The sequence below is a fragment of the Anguilla anguilla genome, chromosome 3 (genome assembly GCF_013347855.1).
Source record: "Anguilla anguilla isolate fAngAng1 chromosome 3, fAngAng1.pri, whole genome shotgun sequence".
NCBI classification, from domain to species: domain Eukaryota; kingdom Metazoa; phylum Chordata; class Actinopteri; order Anguilliformes; family Anguillidae; genus Anguilla; species Anguilla anguilla.
The window spans coordinates 58,514,378-58,534,946 of NC_049203.1; the positions used below are offsets into that span (position 1 = coordinate 58,514,378).

A 20,569-nucleotide genomic window follows, 5' to 3' on the forward strand; every position below is an offset into this window, starting at 1 on the left:
TTCATGCTTTTTGCATCATATTTACGGGCATGTTGCCAGGCATGTGGTTAAAGAAACTTGATACTGTGTATATTACTCACACCTTCTGTGCAGTTAGTGTGTGGTGCTGCTGTGGAGGTTTAAATATTTGAACGATTGTAGCATGCGCTGCTCCTGCCAGCCCATTCAACTTGGCTATATGCATGCCTGCTGCCAGCTCTCCACAGACAGTAATGAGTCTCATTGCACGTTGTCACAGGGCTGCTTGTCTGTGTGAATGACCCCTAAGGGGATTACAGGACCTTGGTGTAAAAAAAAAAAAAAAACCGATGACCAATTTAATGGTTGGTTCTGTCAGTATTGCTTCCACAGGAGTGGCAGCCGGGTCAAGCTGAACGTGTGAAAATGTTCAGGTATATCATTTATTATTTATTGCATTACTGGGAAAAAGGAAGAGACTTTGGGTGTGTGAGATCCACATACTTGGTTAGTCTATATGTGAATAACCGCAGACAAATTCCTAAGAAATATGTATATGTAAATGGGGGTTATAATATTAAACATTTTTTTTTGCATTTTATTACCTGTAAAAAGAGGTAATATTAAATGTCGGTTATGTATATGCGTTTTTTTCTGTGTTCATACTGATCATACTGATTCAGTGTTCATGCTGATCAGCGAGTCCATCATGATTGCCCATCAAATCAGCGGCAGTATGTTTTCAACAGATTACGTGCAGCACAGATTAAATTACAGGCCTCTTCATCCTGGATTATGCCAGATAACGTGCAGAAGGCCTGGAGCATTGTAAGGGACAAACTTTATAAAGCTCACAAGGTCAAATAATTCTGCAGTATTGCGAGGCCTTTACACAGCTAAGGACTCAAAAGCGCTCTCATTGCCATCTCCACCTGTACCTGTTGGAGATGAGATGCTAGTGCAGGCCTGGAGCGGTGGCCCAGAGCAGTAGTTAACACTGCCACACTATTTATAGTTTTTAAACAAACAAGCAAAAACCTTCACCCTTTCCTTACACAGGTTCCGGGCACAATAACAAGCTAAAACAACAAAGACAAAACAAACCAAACGGTCGAAGCTTTTCAGGTTTCTGCTTTTCTGCCATCTAACTTTTCAGCTTGGTTCTTGTAAGATTTGTTTTGTCTCCTCCGTAGACTCGCTCTATCTCAGAGCGGTGTGTGGGTTCCTAGTCTTCCTAGCTAGTTCCTAGCTTCTTGCCGTGAAGAGTGAGGACACCTTTAAGCCCTAGGCTGACTAGTGAACTGGACTGAGGGACACCTGAATACTGTAGAGTCCTTTCCCAGGAGCAGTACTGTCCGTATCTTTGCAAAGATGAGCAGTGGTTGAGTAGCAATGCAGCTACTTAACCTAAATTGCTTTAATAAAATATGTGGCAGTGTACTTGTTCAATGGATGAGAAGAAGCCATTAGGTCCTCTGGTTCCAGGGCAGCCCTAAGCACATAAAAATTTAACATAACAAGCTGTATCAACAGGAAAGTAACAAAGAATGCAATGTGTTCACTTGGCAGAAATACCCTATTGCAGGATTACAGGAATGTCCTTGTTCTGATAGGTCAGAATCACAAATTTTGTGGTACTCCTGATTCCCTGTTTATGAAAAACTCCACTTAAAACTTTCCACTTAAAATTATATTGATGCCATCTCTCTAGAAACGTATTATCATACAAGCAAAGGACCCACTACTTATACTTCTAAAATGACCTGATGCAGGAAAAATGTTTCATTTCAGATTCCTCTTAACCTCTGATCTGCTTAAGAACCAGAACAAGGTTATACCAGACACGGTAATCTATGGAAATAATTCAGTTTTTATTATTCCTGATAAACCTTCGTTTCTGTTTTTAATTCTACACTTCTTTAAATGAGTGTGATGTTTAATGTCACTTATCTGTGAATATTGCTTTTAAAGATGCGAATCGTGGGATTAAGGCTTTCCCTAGTGTTGTGGACATACAGAATGCCTTGGCTATCAGGTCTTTTGATGTTTGGGGGCGTTTTATAAAATGCTGGTGTATTGTACACAAGCTATAACACAATGATGATTAAGATGTCTAGCCAAGCTTTATATTTATGAGAAGTGCTTGTTAAAATCACACCAATCCATTAGCAAATTTAATGAAACTAAAAAAAGGAAAGAAACTTAAACCTTCCAAAGCTAAGGCAATTCAAATTGGTTGGGTTCAGATATTGAGTTTAGTAACATTTTCATTTTAAATTGCATTGCCTTGCTTATGCAATAAGAATGGAAGAAATTCAAGCAAATAAAAGAACTAACTGATTTCTCTGCCTCATTTATAGAAGCATCATTTTTAATGGTTAGATGTTTTCCCACACATATGTTTCTTGAAAAATGAATGCATTACAGGATATTAGATATGATGGAAAGGAGATATACTGAGTGTCTAGGGGAGCTGGATTGGGTCAGATATTCCCTGATAGTAGTTACAGGAGGACATTACAAGTGCGGGCTCGGCATTGCTTATCTTTTCATGCTCATTTGCATGCAACCCATTAATGTGCTGCGAACTATCACACATTCTATGAATAAAATATGTAGTAGCAGATACCACTGAGGGCTGATGTTGCTGTCACAATCTGACGGGGGAGTGCGTGTAGTGCAGTGGATGGCATCTCTTCTTTTTTTTTTTTTTTTTTTTTTTTACATAATCGGGAATATAACACACAATTCATGGGAAATTCAAGTTTCCTCTGAAAATCCCACAGAAGTGCATATTGCCTACATGGTTTAGCTAGGTTATCAAAGTATTTTCAATGGCCTATGCATTTGTAATTTCTCCAGTTTTTATGCTATGGAACACATCCGCACAGACAGTAAGCACACCCAGAGTGTAAACATACAAATATGATTTGGCTGTGGTTCAAAGTTGTCATTGCCCCCTGCAATTTCACAGTCCCTCATTTATGTATGTAAGGGAGCAGGGTATGGTGTAGGTCAGTAATAAAAAAGTGCTGTGTGTGAGGGAGCCTGTGATGTCATGCTGGCAGTAAGGATGATGAGCATGTAAGTGTGGAAAAGGAGCACCACTCTCAGTACACAGACACAACCACACCAGGGCCTTTATGTAATTATTTGATGGGGCACGATATGGGCTGGGGCTAATCTGGCAGTTGCATAACAGAGACAAGATGTTCACAGTGCCCAGGGCCAGAGAACCCGTTCTCGCATGGATTAGTCCCAACAGCAATTATCTGTGCACAAAGTCACACACTCGCCCTCAAACACTCATGCATTACAAAAGACTCCTTTTAAAAAGTCCTTGAAGTGACCAATACAGGTACTGTGTTCGCACCCACTGGAGAACTTTTGGGGTACCCCAATTCTGTCACATTCAAGCAAAGACATCCACTCATTCTAATGGTATACAATCAAAATGGCCTTAGACAAAGGCAGACACACTACACACATATGTGCACCAAACATAGCTGCATATATAATTAAAAGCAGAACTGCAACCCCATATTCTACGCAACTCAGAATGCACACACAGGCTTCTCATGCCTGAACAGCAGCAGCCAAAAGCATCAGACGTCCAGGCCTATTTTAACAATCTTCTCTGTGCCACAAAGCCGTGTTGTCTGAGCATACATCTCTGTTGGCAACAACTCAAAAAGGCAGAGTTGATCAAAAGATTTCTTGGGCACGCTCAGTGATTTCCTTTGGGACGTCAAACAGCACACTCAAGAAAAGTAGCCAGCATCTATATTTAATGCACAAAATAGCAACAATGAGTACGCCAGAGCCTGAAATAATGCGCTACTGAATGTGCAGGTGAAAGGCAGGACATCAGCCTACGAAATGCACAGAACCGCAGTCCACGGCACTGAGGACGTCTTAATGCTGACATCTGCCGCAAAGCATGACACAAGACTGAACCCAAGTGTCAGTGTCAGGAGGGCAAGGATGAACAGAGCCGGAGAAGCTCAGAGCGATTCCCGGCTTTCGACACGCGCGATTATAACTGTCAGCGGCGGAGGGGGCTACAGCGCGGTTTACGCGCTCCGCTACTGCGTTATAGCAGGGGCGTCGAACGCATCGCACGGACAGACATGCAGGGGGCGCTTCAAGCTAATTTCCTGAAGGATAGTGACAGGCTAGTATTTGTCCTAACGTGTTGACATGCTGATCAATTTCACTAAGCACTGACTGTTGGAAAGTAAGAATTGTCAAGGGAAAAAAACTATATATATGGTTCAAAGTGCTAAATACCTACAAGATTCTCTTTTTTGGGCCGTGTGATAAAAAAACCGTCTTAGGGCAATACGACAGACTAATTAACATGCTTGTGAAATAGGTCAAAAATAAAGGCCTCCAGGGATTCAGGTTTAACACTGAGCACATCTGACATTAAACACATCCTGTTACTATTCTGTTCTTAAATTAGCTAGGAGAAGGTTTTATGCTGTCTATTTTAATGGAACATGCACTATACTTGGTGCAAAAAATGTGCCTGCGTTTTTTAATGTCTTCTATGGTGGAAAATATAAATGACCTAAATAACTGAAAATATATAATATATATTAATACACAACTTAGCAGAAAGGTGAAGAGACGACCTACGTCATTAGCTGGATTATGTATGAATTGATGGTAGTACCTCATCATTGGGCAATATCTGAATGGTATTTTGTCCAAGTTAATAGGCGCATATTCTACGGGATTTATGGTATTAATTTATCCTTTCTTTATTGTTCTTTGTACATTATTAACATCCAGGTAACAGCAACCAATGAAACCTTGCATGCTAATTAGTACACCAATACATTAGACTGTATAGTCTTAAGTTTATATCATCAGTGTCTGAGACAATTTCTAAGGATTCTTGAGGGATAGGATACATATAATATGCAGGATCTCGGGTGCTGTAATGGTACTGTGGACTGTGACAACAGAATCTGGAAGGAGTGTCCAAGATTAAATATGTACATCATTGGCTGAATTTTGAAACATGCATTGCAAAGGAACTAAATATACAATGGGGTAGTGATTGGCCTCAGAAAACTTCCTCTTTGCAGATATTTTTAAACATTGCTAATGCATCATAAATGTGTATATTTTCAGGAAATTATCACATTATCCAGGAGCTCCAACAGGACAATTTCTCCTTTTTGCCAGGGAAATAACCTCAACCCCAGATACAACTCATGCACATTACATTGAGTGCCGTGTCTGAAAGGGCCAATGCTTTATGAGTAAAAAATACCTCAAGAACAGAAGTGTATTTTACATATTTATTTAATGTTTTTGGGGAGGAGGGCATGTAAAATAAATAAGTACAAACAGTATGCCTCTGCAAATCCGTGAGTGCCAGTCAGTTCAACTGGCTCGGTGTTTCACTTTGTCTCTGTGTGTCACTTTCACACCATGTCCATCGAGTCCCTCCATCAGTGTAAGACAGCGCGTATGTGTGCATTTGTCAACGTCATGTGTTTAAGAAATGACAACCACCCCCCCCCCCCCCACCACACCACAAGAGTCTTTTCCCACTGGTAAATCCACAGTTCACCCACTGTGTCTCTCTTCCTCACTCCCTCCCTCCAAACCCCTCGGTCCTTCACTCCCTACTACCCTCAGCTTCCAATACATACCGTCACTCACAGTTCTCACTCACAGAAAATCACAGCTCACTGATCGCACAGGGTAGTAGGAGGCGAGGGTGCGAGCAGTTTGGAATTCCCAGCGCACCTCTCTCTCTTCATCAGCTTTTTTTATCCTTCCGCTTCCTGCTGGTCCTCCCTCCTTCAGCCAGCGCGAGCGCTGAAGAAAGGCAGAGCTCTGATGAAGGACTCCAGTCTGCTGCTGAAGAGCTCGCTCTGCAGAGTCTCCCCCAGAGGACACAGCGGGTTCTTCACTATGTACTCCACATACAGCTGCAAACACAAAGACACGGTATTAATACACTCTGCACACAGCACTGATACACACCAATACAGCGCTAACACACTCCACATACAGCTGCAAACACAAAGACACAGTATTAATACACTGTGCACACAGCGCTGATACACACCAATACAGCGCTAACACACTCCACATACAGCTGCAAACACAAAGACACGGTATTAATACACTCTGTACACAGCACTGATACACACCAATACAGCACTAACACACTCCACATACAGCACTAACATAGCACTAATACACCCCTTATACAATATCACTACACCCCACATACAACATTAATTCACTCGACATACTACTGCAAACATACAGACAGCATTAATAGACTTTAACAGTCATTGATACCCTTTATATAAAGTCTTTGAAATGGTCACAGATGCAAGAAAACATATTGCATTCATACAAAGGGAGACAATGTATAAATCGAAAACCAGAAATACGCAAATCTAAATGATCTGAGTTGACATTTACAAAACAGGGTTCCCATTTTTTGACAGGGTCAGGAATGCTTTGAAAATCAGGACAGTCTACTGATCCTAGCTGACTTTTAAATGCTCTTTAGATGCTGAAGTGAGAATAATGAAGTCCAGCAGTCACAGTAATGTTCTGTTCATTATGAACACTTCATAATTAACATCAGTTAGCATTTGTGTTTGCATAGTTCAGATGGGACACGTGGCTATTCAAATAATAAACATTTCACACTACAAGAGAGATATAGAGGCTCTGGAAAAGGTTCAAAAAAGGGCAACCAAATTGATTCCTGGTAGGAAAGACAAAAGCTATGAGGAAAGACTTAAGATGCTTAATCTCTTCAAGCTTAGTAAAAGGAGACTTAGGGATGGTTTGATTGAGGCTTTTAAATTCATAAAGGGGATTAACAAACTCAACTAAAAGGGGACATAAATGGAAATTAGTAAAAGAAAATTCCGTACAGATATTAGGAAGAATTTTCTCACGCAGAGAGTAGTCAATATGAGGAACAGCCTGCCAGGTCATGTAGTAGAGGTAGAACCTCTGGGGATTTTCAAGAGCAGGCCTGATATAATCTAGTCTGTAGGGAATCAGAGCACTAGGTACAATTAAGTCAGGAAAATGGCGAGCATTATTGGGCTGAAAGGCCTGTTCTAATCATTGTTATGTTATGATAGATTCCCTTGTTTTTCGGCAACAAACACACACACACAAGCACACATGTATACACAAACACACGAGCGCACACACACACACATACACATGCGTGTGTGCGCACACACACACACATCCTCACCGTGCTGTAGATCTGATGCAGGACGTCCCTGCAGTTGGGCACGCCCAGGTCAGTGTTCATCACTATCTTCACCCCAGTGGGCGTCTCATAGTAGTGAAGTTTGTAGCGGCTGGTCTGGAAAGCCAGAAAACCATCCTTCCTGCAGGAATGCGGGAGTCAAGGAGAAATTTGGAGGGGAGGGTACAGTCTCTCAAAATACACACACCGGTCAAATCAACGTAGAGATAAATGAGAGAGCCAGGTCTCTACATACGTACATCCAAACAGAAAAAGAAAGCACACCCAAAGGAGCGTTCTAGAGATAGAGTCCAACATCCATTACAAATATATACTCAGGCAAAGAGACAAATGAACACAAGTGGATTCCAACCAAAGCACGTCAGCCTGTCAGATTTAGGCTACTGAGAGGGAAACCAAAACATGATTCCCAATAGATTATTCCATAGTATTCCATGACATGGAAAATAAGCCACACCCATACTGAGCCATATGCACCAACAGGCTGCCAGGATACATGTCGAGAGGAGACATCTTGCTGACGAAAGAGCGTATGGAGAACAGCATCCCATACATCAGTTTATACTCCTGTGAAAGACATAGGAGAAATACATGAATCTGAACAAAATCCTCATTAGTCATCATCCTAACCAAAGTACTGTTCCTGATGCCACAAATACGGATTCTAAATGAGATATAGCATCAGTACTAGCATCTGTCTCACTACAAGGCAATTGTGCAAAATCAAATGTTAGATGAATTAAATGTTTCTGAGATAATAGTTAGGAAACCATTGCCATTTTATTAAACAAACCTTTGATTACATGCAGGGGAAAGAAAAGGGTATGTCATTTTACCAATAATCTTGCTCTTCAATGAAAAAAGGCTGGTTACCAACTTTAAGCTTCTGTAATGTAGATACAATCCAAGGTACCCAGCATTCTTACTGCTTACTAATGTATAACATATAACATAATTCACCAGCCAGGGGTCCACATTCAACTAAAGCACTAGTATTTGGTGCAATACCAAATTCTGATTGTAGCCAATTGGCCATAGTGCCACCCAGAGTCGGGTGACACAGTTTTGACTGCCTTACCAAAATATTTGAGAGAGATATGTAGTAGCATGGGTTATACGAGAAAGCATGGAATGGTAAAGGCAAATGGAAGAGAGCACACATGCTAATCCAAACGGATAAGGCCTGAGAAAGGGAAAACAGACAGGTTATGCACCCGTTTTACACTAAGGGTGCGCCTGTGCTACCTCCTCCTTGGAGATTCCAGCCTGCTTCTTCCGATTCCACTCGCTGTAATGGAGACAGGTGCCATTTCGGTCAAAGATGTACAGGTTGTGGACAGTCATCTGGTCAGAGTGAAAAAATTAAAGATGAAAAAATGGTCAGTTCCTTCAAGACATCGCTTCTAAATCTTAACTGTAGTATATACAATATTGATACCCTTTTTAAGGCCAGTTGGGGTAGATTGCAATTTGTAGTAGATGCTGATAAGAAAATGGTAGGTTGAGAAAGACACACATATAGACCAAGTTCTGTTCAACAGATGGGTTTGACAAATGCAGCAGAGGGATAAATAAAAACAACAACTCAGAACAAATAAACATTAGCGTTACTGTTACATAAAGTAACAAGACAAATAACATTAGAGCAATATTTTCCCAATAATAAAGGAAATGTTCAGTGTATACATACTGCTGTTTTCTGATTTCTGTTATCAGCCAGCAAACGTATTCGCATTGATGTCTCTAACCAGATGCCGTGCTATATAAATTTATATCTTCCATTTTACAGTAACTTAGCTTGGAGTACAAGTAGCTTAAATAGCGAAGTCGCATTTTGTTTATGCACCAGCTAGCTAGCTAGACAATCACTGTCGAACAGCCATCACAAATACTATGCTTAATACTTTGAAATTGATAGCTAGCCAACAAAGCGCATATCGTCTCATATTTGAATTCGAATTATTAATTAAACTTTTATTGTAGCAGTAATCAATAAGCCAGAAAAGAATATATATATTAGAGTAACGTTTACCATACCTCAGCCTTCCTGTTTCTCTATCGCTACCACCATAGCGGGGGTGTCTTCTCCATTGCCAGTACAGCTAGCTAACATTTAGCTGTCAAAGTCGTAGACGCCAGTACCAAGATAGATATATTATATCCAACAGCTTGTGTTAAGTAACAGTGCTGAGTGATTGTGAATAGCACAAACATTTGTGGCCTTGGTTATTCCTATGACAGGATAATGTATTCATTCCGACAGGCATTCAGGCGAACAGCTTAGAGCCAAAATGGAACAGAGAGGGTTCCGTTTCTACTCATCACAGTCGCACAATAAAATAAAATGGCAAAAAAAACGTATTACTGGGTTATGTGACATATCACTGTAAGTGCACCCCTTTTCTGTTTCCTGTGGATCATAAGCAATGTACAACTTTTGAAAAGTGTAAATTGGGATAGCTATAATATTGAGCGCTATGCGTATCTCCTGGTTGGTAAGATACTTTGATCACATGACATGACTCACAACTATACAGCGTAAAGCCCCAACGATTTTTTTACGCTATTTGCGTAATATGTAGAAAACGGGGGAAGATCGTGGCAAACTACTCCACAAAATAGAGATTCACTATGAAGTAGCTCACAAATAGGAAAACAAGATGGCAACGGCTATGGCAATGAATCGGATTCAGCATCTCTCTGGTTCCAATAATTTGGTCCCTGACTGGCTGAGCAAAGAAGTCAGCACTGGGGTAAGATATTTTAAGATGATCTATTTGGAACTAGCTTTTTACAATTTGGAAATAGCGTTTCACAAGTTGAGAAGGGAAAGGGGAAAACTGATTAGGGCCCTCCTGTATGAGACAGCAAATCTGCTCGTACACATTGCAGTAGCTAGCCTAACTTTTAATAAAATTAGCAGTCTTCATATGTAATGCGTTAACATATTTGAATTATGAATATCTTAAATATTCAAGATCTAAGAATCGCCGCATAGATAAAGTAAATATTACTCTAATGTAGCTAACTTAAGGTTACGTAGGTAACCGTAAGCATTCAACGCTATTGTAATTGTACTGGTGACTTTTCTGTCTTGTAGACCACGATCATGGCGGTGGAGTTCGATGGAGGCGTTGTGATCGGCGCAGATTCCCGGACAACCACTGGGTAAGAGTCAGACCCTAGGATGTGCACAGTCTTACTCCGATCCGTACTCGACAGGTTAACTCCCTAACTCGCTGATCACTAACATGTAGCATGTAGGTAGGTTCTGTGCATAATAAGTTGGTCTCTGATCGGTGCACATTGTGTTAAATTAACGTTAAATTATTAGCTCTGATCGGTGCACAATAGTTTAACAAAGCACGACGTAATTATGTCATTAGTAAAAATGGAAGCATTCTACATACACTATATGACCAAAAATATCTGAACAGCTCTTGGTCTAGGGCTGTTTTTCATGGTTTGCGCTAGGCCCCTTCGTTTCAGTGAAGTCTAATTTTAATGCTGCAGCATACTATGACATTCTAGACTGTTCTGTGGTTTCCAAACAGTCTGAGGGAGGCCCTTTCCTATTTCAGCTTGACAATGCCCCTGGGCACACACTGAGTTCCATATAGAAATGGTTTTGTCAAGAACGGTGTGGAAGAAGTAGACTGGCCTGCACAGAGCCCTGACCTGTTGGCCCTATTCAACACCTTTGGGTTCCAATTGGAAAGCCAACTGCACAACCTCACTTATGCTCTTCTGGCTGAATGGAAGCAAACATCCAACATCTAGTATAAAGCCTCCCCACTAGAGGTTGTTATAGCAAAAATAAGCTCTAAAATCAATCAATCAATCAAACTTTATTTATATAGCAGAAGTCATACATCAAATGCAACTCCAAGTGCTGAACATAAAAAGTGGAAAAAAGAGTAATGCATCTCATTTTATGTCTGATTTCTTCTCTCCCTTATTCTGCAGTGCCTACATCGCCAACAGAGTAACCGATAAACTGACCCCAATCCACGACCGCATCTTCTGCTGCCGCTCTGGTTCAGCTGCTGACACACAGGCCATCGCAGATGTTGTCACCTACCAGCTGGGCTTCCACAGGTGAGATCTGCATCACTGTTTCAGTTCATGACCCAAACGCCTGGGTCACCTGTTAGGAATCATCTTAGCATAAGTATTTATAACACCATGTGCTTCAGAGTTACATACAGTACCAGGTTTTCCCCTATCTGTGAATTAAGAGTGAATGGATATAATCAGAATTTGAGTGTACCCTCTTTTAATATAAATATGTATAAGACCTGCTTTGGCATTGGTTATAGAACCGTGTTTACCTCAACTACCATTGATGCATTGCATCCACCTGGGTGATAGACAACAGCTGTTTTGCAACATGAGTTCAAGGTCAGGACTTATCAGCTATGTGGAGAAGGAAAGTTGCATTCATATAGTTATACTTTGTGATGAATATGTGGTTTCATTTAGATTTGAATTTGGTTGGAATTTTTCTGGACCCCTCCCTAGTTGCAGTTGAATTGTATTTTAATGGCTCTCATAGACATAGGATGGAGTTTTATGTTTGTCTATAATTAATTTGCTCTCATTACTTTAGTATTGAATTGGATGAGCCCCCACTGGTGCAGACAGCTGCCAATCTGTTCAAGGAGATGTGCTACCGGTACCGGGAAGAGCTGATGGCCGGGATCATCGTGGCAGGCTGGGATAAGAGGAGAGGTGGACAGGTGAGTGATCTTCCTTTTTGTTTGACCCATAGTAGCTACACATTGCTTCTTAAAGCGCTTCTATGTTTATTATCAATTATCAAACACTTATATACAGTGCAATCAGTTAAAAAGTTAAATAGAATTTATATTTTGTGTTATCCAACATTTCTATTTTGATTGTGTGGTCATGTGTCCAGTGACTACTCGTCCACATGTTGTGTTACTAAATTAAGTGTAACCTCCGCCCTCCAGGTTTACACAGTGCCTGTGGGAGGGATGCTGGTGAGGCAGCCAGTGTCTGTGGGTGGTTCTGGCAGCACCTATGTCTATGGATACGTGGACTCAAACTACAAGACTGGCATGAACAAGGAGGAGTGCCTGCGCTTTACTGCAGGAGGTGAGAGATGAGTAGGAGAATGGTTAGGCTGTCACTTTTTGAGCATACAAATCATTCACTTTGGTATGGAGAGCAAGAGAACTCCACACGCATACATGCACATGCACACACACACACACACACACATACATGTTGGCTGCCTAATTTAATATTTTCAGAATGTCTTCATAATGATGTCATCAATGTATAATATAATGAGTGAGTGTTCTGTAAGCTGCCAGATTCATTTGAGCTGTTTTGGCTGAATGTTTCTTAAATTTTCTGTGCCCTCTCTGCGCAGCCCTTTCTCTGGCCATGGAGAGAGACGGCTCCAGCGGGGGGGTGGTGCGCCTGGCCTCCATCTCTGAGGAGGGGGTGGAAAGACGGGTCATTCTGGGGAACGAACTGCCCAAATTCTCCACCGCTTAGCTGCAAAAGTAAAGAAGTTCCACAGAATTGCTCTGCCTAATGTGCTGTGCTTTCATTTTCCTGTGTAAACATACTGAAAGACCATTTAATTGTTTTGTAATGCTCTTTGATGAAAAAGAAGCAGAACAGTTTTTTTTTCAATAAAATCATTTAATGCAAAGGTATTGAGAGTCCTGATGATACTTGCAGATCCTATGGAGCAGGGCTGCCCAACCCTGTTCCTGGAAATCTACCGTCCGGTTGGTTTTCACTCCGCTCTTAACAAAGCACACGTCATTCAACAGCCAGTAATCTCTCTGAGCTGCTAACTAATAGAGTCAGGTGTGCCCAATTAGGGTTGAAATGAAAACCAACAGGATGGTATATCTCCAGGAACGAGGTTTGACAGCCCTGCAATGGAGGTTTTCTGTTCCTTCGGTTGTTGGGACAAGATTCCCCTGAGAGTTTGTGAATACATTAGCTTTTCTGTTTTTGGTAAAATATGAGTTGTTGTTGATGTTCAGTATTTTAGGACTGTACCCAATCCCCTGCAATAATGAATAGAGAATTGAACATTACAATGCTAAAATCATCCTTTTGATTTATACAAAGCAGGACCTCAGATTGCTTGGAAGGTGATACATAATTGGAGTCACAGTTAGATGGTTGAACACAAAGCTATCAACCTGGTCTTTCCAAAAACGTTTACCCAAATATAAACACTTCTTGACTTTAGCTTGATGCCAATTCTCGACATTTTGTATTTCTAAAATTAATCCATGTTGAAAAAAGCGAAAAGTAGACATCAAAACTGGAATTTCCTGGCTGTTGTATTACTTTTATTACAATCTTACAGAAATTGATATCTGATCACAACCGATGAAAGATTTACAAGATTAAATATATGAATACTTGATTTTTCATATCTTCTAAGAACAGAAAGCTTGGGAGCATACTCTAAGCTACATTGTACAAAACGGAAGTTTTACAATTTTTGGTTGTCAAACACCATATATACTGTATATGTTTAAAAGCACTTGGATTAATCAATAGTTATCGCCCTGATAAGAATGAAGTCGTTGGAGAGCAAGAAAACATCCTATCGCAATTAATTCCTTCAGAAAAACTGACAAAGCAATGCACAGGGCACAAAACAGTATACCACACAGCTACTTTGAATACGTTTAATAATGGTTTAAATCAGTGAAGCCCTAGCAGAGTTGGAAAAAGTTAGTCTACAGGGCGTAGAAAGACATCTGGCTTTGTAATGGCCAGTTTCAGCATCGATGACCTTGCTGTTGTTAAAGACATAGGGGATTACACAGACGTGGCCAAACGTGAAGGAAATATATTTGATCTGGGATGTCTGATATGTCAGATGCTTCATGACACCAAAGATTGGTAGCTCGTCAATATGCCATTAGTAACTCGCTGATTGCTTTAGACCTGTTTGATTTCTATACAGCAATGATACTGCCGAAATAGGCCCATTTGTAAAATAGAAATAATCAATTTTATTCTAACTTCCTATTACCATAACCTTTAATTTATCATGTGTCCTTTTGTTTATTTGTAAAAAAAAGAAAAGTTCTTGTGTTTATGTCTGAAAATGAACTGGTGAGTATATTTTTTTGTATAACAAATCAACTCAGCCTTCATTCAGGGATGCTCAGGATATTTTAATTATGATTCTGAAGCAAACATCAAGCTATTCTTTTATTATTTTTCTCAAGTAAAATGTACACATTTATTTTCTAGATAATGCTGATATTGCATAAATGCAAGGATTTAGCAGGAGATAAAACAAATTCATATGAATGTGGGACCCAAAGGCAAAGGAGATGAAAGATCTCATGTGCCAGCAGTCAGAAGTAATGGGCAGAGCAGGCTGGGAAGAATGTCCAGTACAGAGCTCTACAGCAGGGTTCTACAACAGCATCCATGATTCACTGAAGGGATCAGTAAGTACTATTCATGATTCAATTCTGAAAAAATGTTTCATTTGCATTCAAATTCAGACATTTAGCTTGACTGACATCAAATTATGTTGTTCATTCGTTCAATGTATGACTTAATTTACAATTTACAACTATTTCCTGCATTTCCAGGCTTGATATGTGACCCCTGCTTTATATGTGTCTGGTCAAACACACACAGGCAAAATGCATACGTGAGGATGTTTAGAGACGAGTCTCTGAAGTGATGTCATTGCTGGTGGTGGAGCTGTCTCCACCTCTTGGTTCAAGGTCAGTGCTGCTTGCAATCAAAGGCATCAATGACCACCAATCCTCCTCTCTTGTATCCCCTGCTGCAGCCTCTCCCCCTCTGTCTCTCAGCATCCACTCTCTTACAACCCACTCATTCCCAATGGAGGGCTCCCTGCTCCTACTCCTTCCCCATTCCTCCCCTTCTACTCGCTCTTCTCTTAAGATCAAGCTGTACCTCTTTTTGAGCTCACTGCTTCTCCTGTTTCTCTCTGACCATCCTTGCATCACTCTCTCCGCTTGCTCATTTTGATTTCCTTCATTAGACTTCTGGCTCATATCCACATCACTCCATCCTGTTATCTCTTCCTCTCGGCTGATCACCTTGTATAATGTCTTCCTGTGCACCTCCCCCTTTCCTCCCCCTCCAATGTCTATTCTTCCAATACCTTCACTTATCATACATTCTTGACTTGTAGTAGGTCCATCTTTCCTCGCTGTATCCTCAGATTTTACTGCCTCACACCCCTCCTCCCCCTCCCCTTCTTTCTTTTCCCCAGTCTTGTAGACAAAAAGCACAGAGCGAAACAAAGCTTGCACCCCCTCAGCACCCTCCAAAGGCAGTGAAATTGTCCCTGCCTGATCACCCACCTTCCCTCTCCACCCAGCATTCTCTTCCCTCCCTTCTGTGTCCTTTCCCTGTCTGACATGATATCCCAGCAGCCTCGCTGTGTTTCTCCTCTGCTCCTGTTTCTTTCGCACTAGAGGCAAATAGACTCTGAGGTAGACTCGAAGGGACCAGAGGGAGATTATGCACAGCCAGAAGACCAGCAAGACACACAGACAAAGGTAACCAATGAATAGCCACCAACAGTAATACACCACTGGTCTCTCCTGTATCCTACTGTCCAAAACCACAGAGCGAACAGTGAGAGACTGCTTTGTGGTCCAAGGAAAACCAGTCGTGGTTTGATGATGTTCGGTTGTGGATGGAGACGTGGACAGGGGTTTGGATGTGGGTGTGGATGTGGATGTGGATGTGGGTATAGTTGTCATTTGAAAAGTGGTAGACATAGTGGTGGGTGTGGGTGTGGGTGTGGGTATAGTTGTCATTTGAAAAGTGGTAGACATAGTGGTAGGCTCTGATTCCATCCCCTCCTCAGCTACCATCTTAGACGTGGCAAACTCTGTTACATAATATTTATACCCAGTCCATGTTCGGTAATAACTTGTTATTGCTGTTACAAACCAAAATGTGTAACCAGTGGTGTGAGGCTGGGTGGGTGTGGTTGTTCTGATAAAGGTGTGTGTGTTGGGAGAGGTCTGGGTGGACGTGGTGGTTTGGATTATTGTGGGTGTGGTGGTGGTTTTGGCCTGGTTAGGAATGATGGTCGTTGTCTGGGTGGCTGCAGCGGTTTGGGTTGATGAGGGGATATACGCAGTAGAGAGAATCCTACGGATGGCCGCGGTGGTGGATGGTGAGGCTGTAGATTGGAAGGACTCTGTCCGCGAGATGGCTGCAGGGGCTCCAGTGGAATCCATGTCACCAAGGGGGGAGGGAGGGCAGTATTCATCCTCTTGCAAATCAATGATGGCCCGATCTTTTAGTGAACTCGGGCTGTCACACACCACACTCTCTGGGTCATTTACAATATTGGATGGACCTGTGTGCACGTAGACGTTGTGACCCTGATCCTCTAGCCAGCGTGACAGATAAGCCACCTTGCAGTTGCAGACCCAGAGGTTCTTGGACAAGTAGACATATGGGATGTCAGGTAACTTGGAAAAGAACTCGTCTGGCATGACCTTGAGACGATTGTCCTCCACATCAAAGGTCTTGAGGAATTTGGTGTTAATGACGGCCAGCAGCGACAAAGGCAGCACCTGGATGAGGTTTTGGGAGAGGTCCAGGACCTCCAGTTTCTCCAGGTCCTTGAAAGTTTCCTCGTTCAGAGTGCGCAGCTGGTTTGCACGCAGGAAGATCTCCATCAGCTTGGATGCAGCAACAAAGGCAGATGCTGGGAGTTCCTGGAGCCGGTTACCCGAGAGACGGAGGATGCTCAAAGAGGGGAGGATCAGGTCTGGAATGTTCTCTAGTGATGACACTTTGTTCCGGGAGAGGTCTAACTCATGCAACTTATGGAAGCTCTGGTAAGAGGTCCAGGACAGGGACGCAAACTCATTGTCTGTAAGAACTATGACTTCAGTAGCTGGATCAATTGCAGGTGGAACATTGCTCAGAGTCATCCCGGTGCAGTTGACACGTGGTCGGTTATCCGGATTCCTGTCACTACGGCAACAACTAGTCATAGTCAAGTATAAGTTATACAAAATCAGGAGAGAAACGGTGAACCTCATTCTGATGACAGCGACGGCACCTGCCAGGTGAAAAACATATAAGATTGATATAATGTAAGTTATTATTTTTTATTAAATAGCAGTATATGATTTTTTTTCCGGGCCACTTGATATTAAACAGTTAATTGGGGGGGCACCTCAGGGAAGTTGTGTGCAATCACCTGCACTAGATTTCCTTTCTTCAACAAACATAATCAAGACAAGGCTTAGATTTAAAATGATCATTTGAAAAGCAATATTAAACAGAAGTACAATCTTTAGCTTTAAATGTGTGCGCCAGGTTATTAAGTAGTTCCTTCGAAGCAATGACACACATACATTGTGCTTTAACCTGTTCTGGGTTACTGTACTCAAAATTGCAACCAAGAAATTTGGAATACATTTCTGATACTGATCATTTATAATATAATATTTACTCATTTCAAATTTCAAATTCAGAAATTTGCAGTTGAGCTATTTTTTGAGAGAGTATTTGAAGAGATGTGAGTGGGGACCTTGGAATGCGATTTGAATTTACCACACCCATGGCTTCACCCTCAATACCAAAATTATTGTACAGTAAGTCACCCTGGGACAGAGCATCTGCTTAATTACAATTATTAGCAGTGCTGTTTTTGCCCAACGATGGATAGTCATTTGAGCTTACTATGTTGTCAAGCCTAAATATTTTAAACTAAGAAATCATAGGATAAGCACTGTAACGATCAACACAACTTCTAAGACAAGTACACCATCCTTATATCCATCCATCCATCCATCCTTAAACAAACGGAAGAATCAATTTTACTTAAATAACATGCTTCCCTGCATAACTACTTGCAGCTTGAGTAGAATCCACAAAGCCCACTATAAATCTTTCTTGTCACAGAGTGTAATTTGTATTCATCTAGAGTTAATAATTCATTAAAACCATCAGAATGTGTGAACTGTTCTATTTGAAAAAGGATCTGTGGAAAAAGTGGCATTGTGTCCACAATATAATTTATGTATGACTAACTCTCTGCCAGAGATTGATGAAAGACAAATACACATATTATTTATAAGCTGAACCTCTGATTGTATTGTGCCAAAAAACTGTTCACAAGGATTTCCAGCAAATACTATACTTATTACTGGGTATCAGCAAGTGTAAGATCTCCCGGTAGCATTGGTGTAGATTTAACGTGACACCAACCACTGAAATTAATTAGTCTGCTAAGTGTTGGCTTTTGACTAGATCAGCTTATAAAGCCATATTTCCTCAATTAATGTTTCTGCTTTTAATTTATTTGGTCCTCTTATGTCAAGGTGATAAATGCATATAGGTAGAAGGCCCAGTTCTGCTCTGCATGGAAAATACTGTGCTGAAGTGGAAACCACTTAATTTTCCCAATTTTGTTGTCACAAAAGCCTGAAATGACCCTACAACATATTCAATGTTTGTTTTGACAGGATGAAAGTAGAAAATAAGATGAAATGTCCTTACTTTATTTCTCTTCAGTTTTTATCAATCATGTCCCCACAACGTTATTTGTCCATGAATCTGCAGTCACTTCTGTTCTGCTTACTTCTATGCTGCCCTAAAATGTCCTTTAAAGGGTGTCTGTGTGGTTATTAGGGGCTGTGTGAGTGGGTGTGTGTGTAAATACAAAAGATCTTCTCATAAACAGGTTTCCTTATGTATGCCATGGACTTGTGTTCCAAAATGGATTATCTCAGTTCCTCCCCATGTTCCCATGTCACTCAGTCTCCCTGACACAGCTCTAAAGAGCCCAAACCCAGGATGAGAGTCAGTGCACAGCGGAAAAACATAAATAGCATCAGCAAATTTGCCAACAGCCCTGAGGCGAGAGTGATATAGCCTATCTGTGCCCAGCATACCAACTGTATGGGGCTGCATCATCATCAGACATACGGCAGATAATGCAACCACACACACAGACTGCTTGGAAAGTCAAATGAACTACGCTCATTAACATCCCAGGAACTCCTGGAGACAGTGACAGTATAGAGACGTGTGTGGTTCATGTAGTAGGTGGAATTAATTTACCTGTGGGTTTTTGTTTTTTAGTTGAATCCATTTCAAGGTGTAGAAACAATGTTACGAATGTTAACAGCAGCTAAACCAAAAGTGATTACCATTTTCAGGCACACAACTAGGTCTCAAAGGATAAACCATGAGAAATGAAATCCATAAAACAGAATTTATACATTGCACTGTAATCCCCAGTGATTTTCGTCCAGCTGTAATGACCATGCATCTTTTCGCCCTAAATCCTATCCAATAATCCATCACACAGAAAGATTTTGCATGCACATTATAGTGTTTTAAAAAAAACAAAACAATGTACTGCCCAAGTATATACAAAATGTATGAGGGAGTGAGACTGTATGTGACAGTTCTCAGGACTTTCCCATAATACCTTTGTACACCAAAACCTTTCTGTAGTTCTTATGACCTCTGTTCTCAAGCTTTGATTAAATTCCAGGTACAGATAAAGATCTAAGCAATGGAGTAAAGCATTTTTCTTCCTGGCTCCCTGGTCCTGACTGAAATAATCTTTGGAACACTGGAGAGTGAGCCTCATTTAAGTAAGAGTAACAAATGAAGAATACAGGAAGTATTGGCAGAAGTGTGTAACTGTATTTAATCATTAGTATTGTTTTTATTGTGCATTACAATTCTTACTGTATAATTTTGTGTTGAGCTGCTGGTCAGGTCTCCCTTGTACAAGAAATTGTGTATCTCAATATGTCTGCCTTGTTAAATAAAAGGATAAAATTTTAGAAAAAAAAGAAAATTTAGTTAATAAGCTAAAGACATGGCAACATTCCTAGCACAACAAAGAAGTCACAGTACACTGGTTTGACTGTAAAAATAAAGACTTCAGACCTTGCATCACAGAGCCAGCATGCTCCTTCTGAATGTGGACACAGCTGACCATGTAAAAACATGACCCAAACGTGACCCACTCTTAATATCGTAGCACATAAAAGCTGTATTATCATTACGTCCACTGAGGAAATGCACTACAGTCCAACAAATTAAACGTATCTAAACAGGCAAACGGATCATGCGTCCCTGCTTAGATAAAATACACATTTAATCCAGGATGAGACCTTTGGCCTCTTGAACTGCAGCTGCCTCTCACTTGCTGGTAACGGGAGCAGCAGATGGGCTCTTCCCCTATTTTTAATGTCCATTATTCCTGCCGTGATGGAACGCAACCAAGTTAAATGATGTTCACAAAGCTGGTTTTCTGGGGCATTTAAGCGCAAGGGGACCACAGTC

General features: G+C 41.0%; 3 protein-coding genes across 3 annotated transcripts; 1 reads left to right on the top strand and 2 right to left on the bottom strand.

Annotated features, from left to right (window-relative positions):
- Window positions 1–5,473: 5,473 nt before the first annotated feature.
- Window positions 5,474–9,424, bottom strand: trappc1 (trafficking protein particle complex 1). The gene is made up of 5 exons (XM_035410506.1): window positions 9,269–9,424; window positions 8,477–8,575; window positions 7,728–7,798; window positions 7,214–7,352; window positions 5,474–5,909 (listed from the first exon to the last, which is right to left on the bottom strand). Exons 2-5 carry the CDS (start codon window positions 8,573–8,575, stop codon window positions 5,781–5,783), a joined length of 438 nt encoding a protein of 145 aa, XP_035266397.1. The 5' UTR covers window positions 9,269–9,424; the 3' UTR covers window positions 5,474–5,780.
- A 401-nt stretch (window positions 9,425–9,825) lies between these two features.
- On the top strand, window positions 9,826–12,921 carry psmb6 (proteasome 20S subunit beta 6). The gene is made up of 6 exons (XM_035410505.1): window positions 9,826–9,984; window positions 10,332–10,399; window positions 11,198–11,329; window positions 11,841–11,970; window positions 12,205–12,349; window positions 12,630–12,921. Exons 1-6 carry the CDS (start codon window positions 9,892–9,894, stop codon window positions 12,755–12,757), a joined length of 696 nt encoding a protein of 231 aa, XP_035266396.1. The 5' UTR covers window positions 9,826–9,891; the 3' UTR covers window positions 12,758–12,921.
- Window positions 12,922–13,548: 627 nt separating this feature from the next.
- Window positions 13,549–18,911, bottom strand: LOC118223665 (platelet glycoprotein Ib alpha chain). The gene is made up of 2 exons (XM_035410504.1): window positions 18,764–18,911; window positions 13,549–17,318 (listed from the first exon to the last, which is right to left on the bottom strand). Exon 2 carries the CDS (start codon window positions 17,296–17,298, stop codon window positions 14,917–14,919), a length of 2,382 nt encoding a protein of 793 aa, XP_035266395.1. The 5' UTR covers window positions 17,299–17,318; window positions 18,764–18,911; the 3' UTR covers window positions 13,549–14,916.
- Window positions 18,912–20,569: the final 1,658 nt, after the last annotated feature.

Coding starts and splice junctions, on each gene's coding strand:
- trappc1 (XM_035410506.1), bottom strand. CDS start 8,575: ATGACTGTCCACAACCTGTACATCTTTGACCGAAATGGCACCTGTCTC. Junction 7,353..7,727: donor AAGATGTCTCCTCTCGACAT/GTATCCTGGCAG, acceptor GCATTCCTGCAG/GAAGGATGGTTTTCTGGCTT. Junction 5,910..7,213: donor TGCATCAGATCTACAGCACG/GTGAGGATGTGT, acceptor TTGTGTTTGCAG/CTGTATGTGGAGTACATAGT.
- LOC118223665 (XM_035410504.1), bottom strand. CDS start 17,298: ATGAGGTTCACCGTTTCTCTCCTGATTTTGTATAACTTATACTTGACT.
- psmb6 (XM_035410505.1), top strand. CDS start 9,892: ATGGCAACGGCTATGGCAATGAATCGGATTCAGCATCTCTCTGGTTCC. Junction 11,330..11,840: donor TACCAGCTGGGCTTCCACAG/GTGAGATCTGCA, acceptor TCATTACTTTAG/TATTGAATTGGATGAGCCCC. Junction 12,350..12,629: donor CCTGCGCTTTACTGCAGGAG/GTGAGAGATGAG, acceptor CTCTCTGCGCAG/CCCTTTCTCTGGCCATGGAG.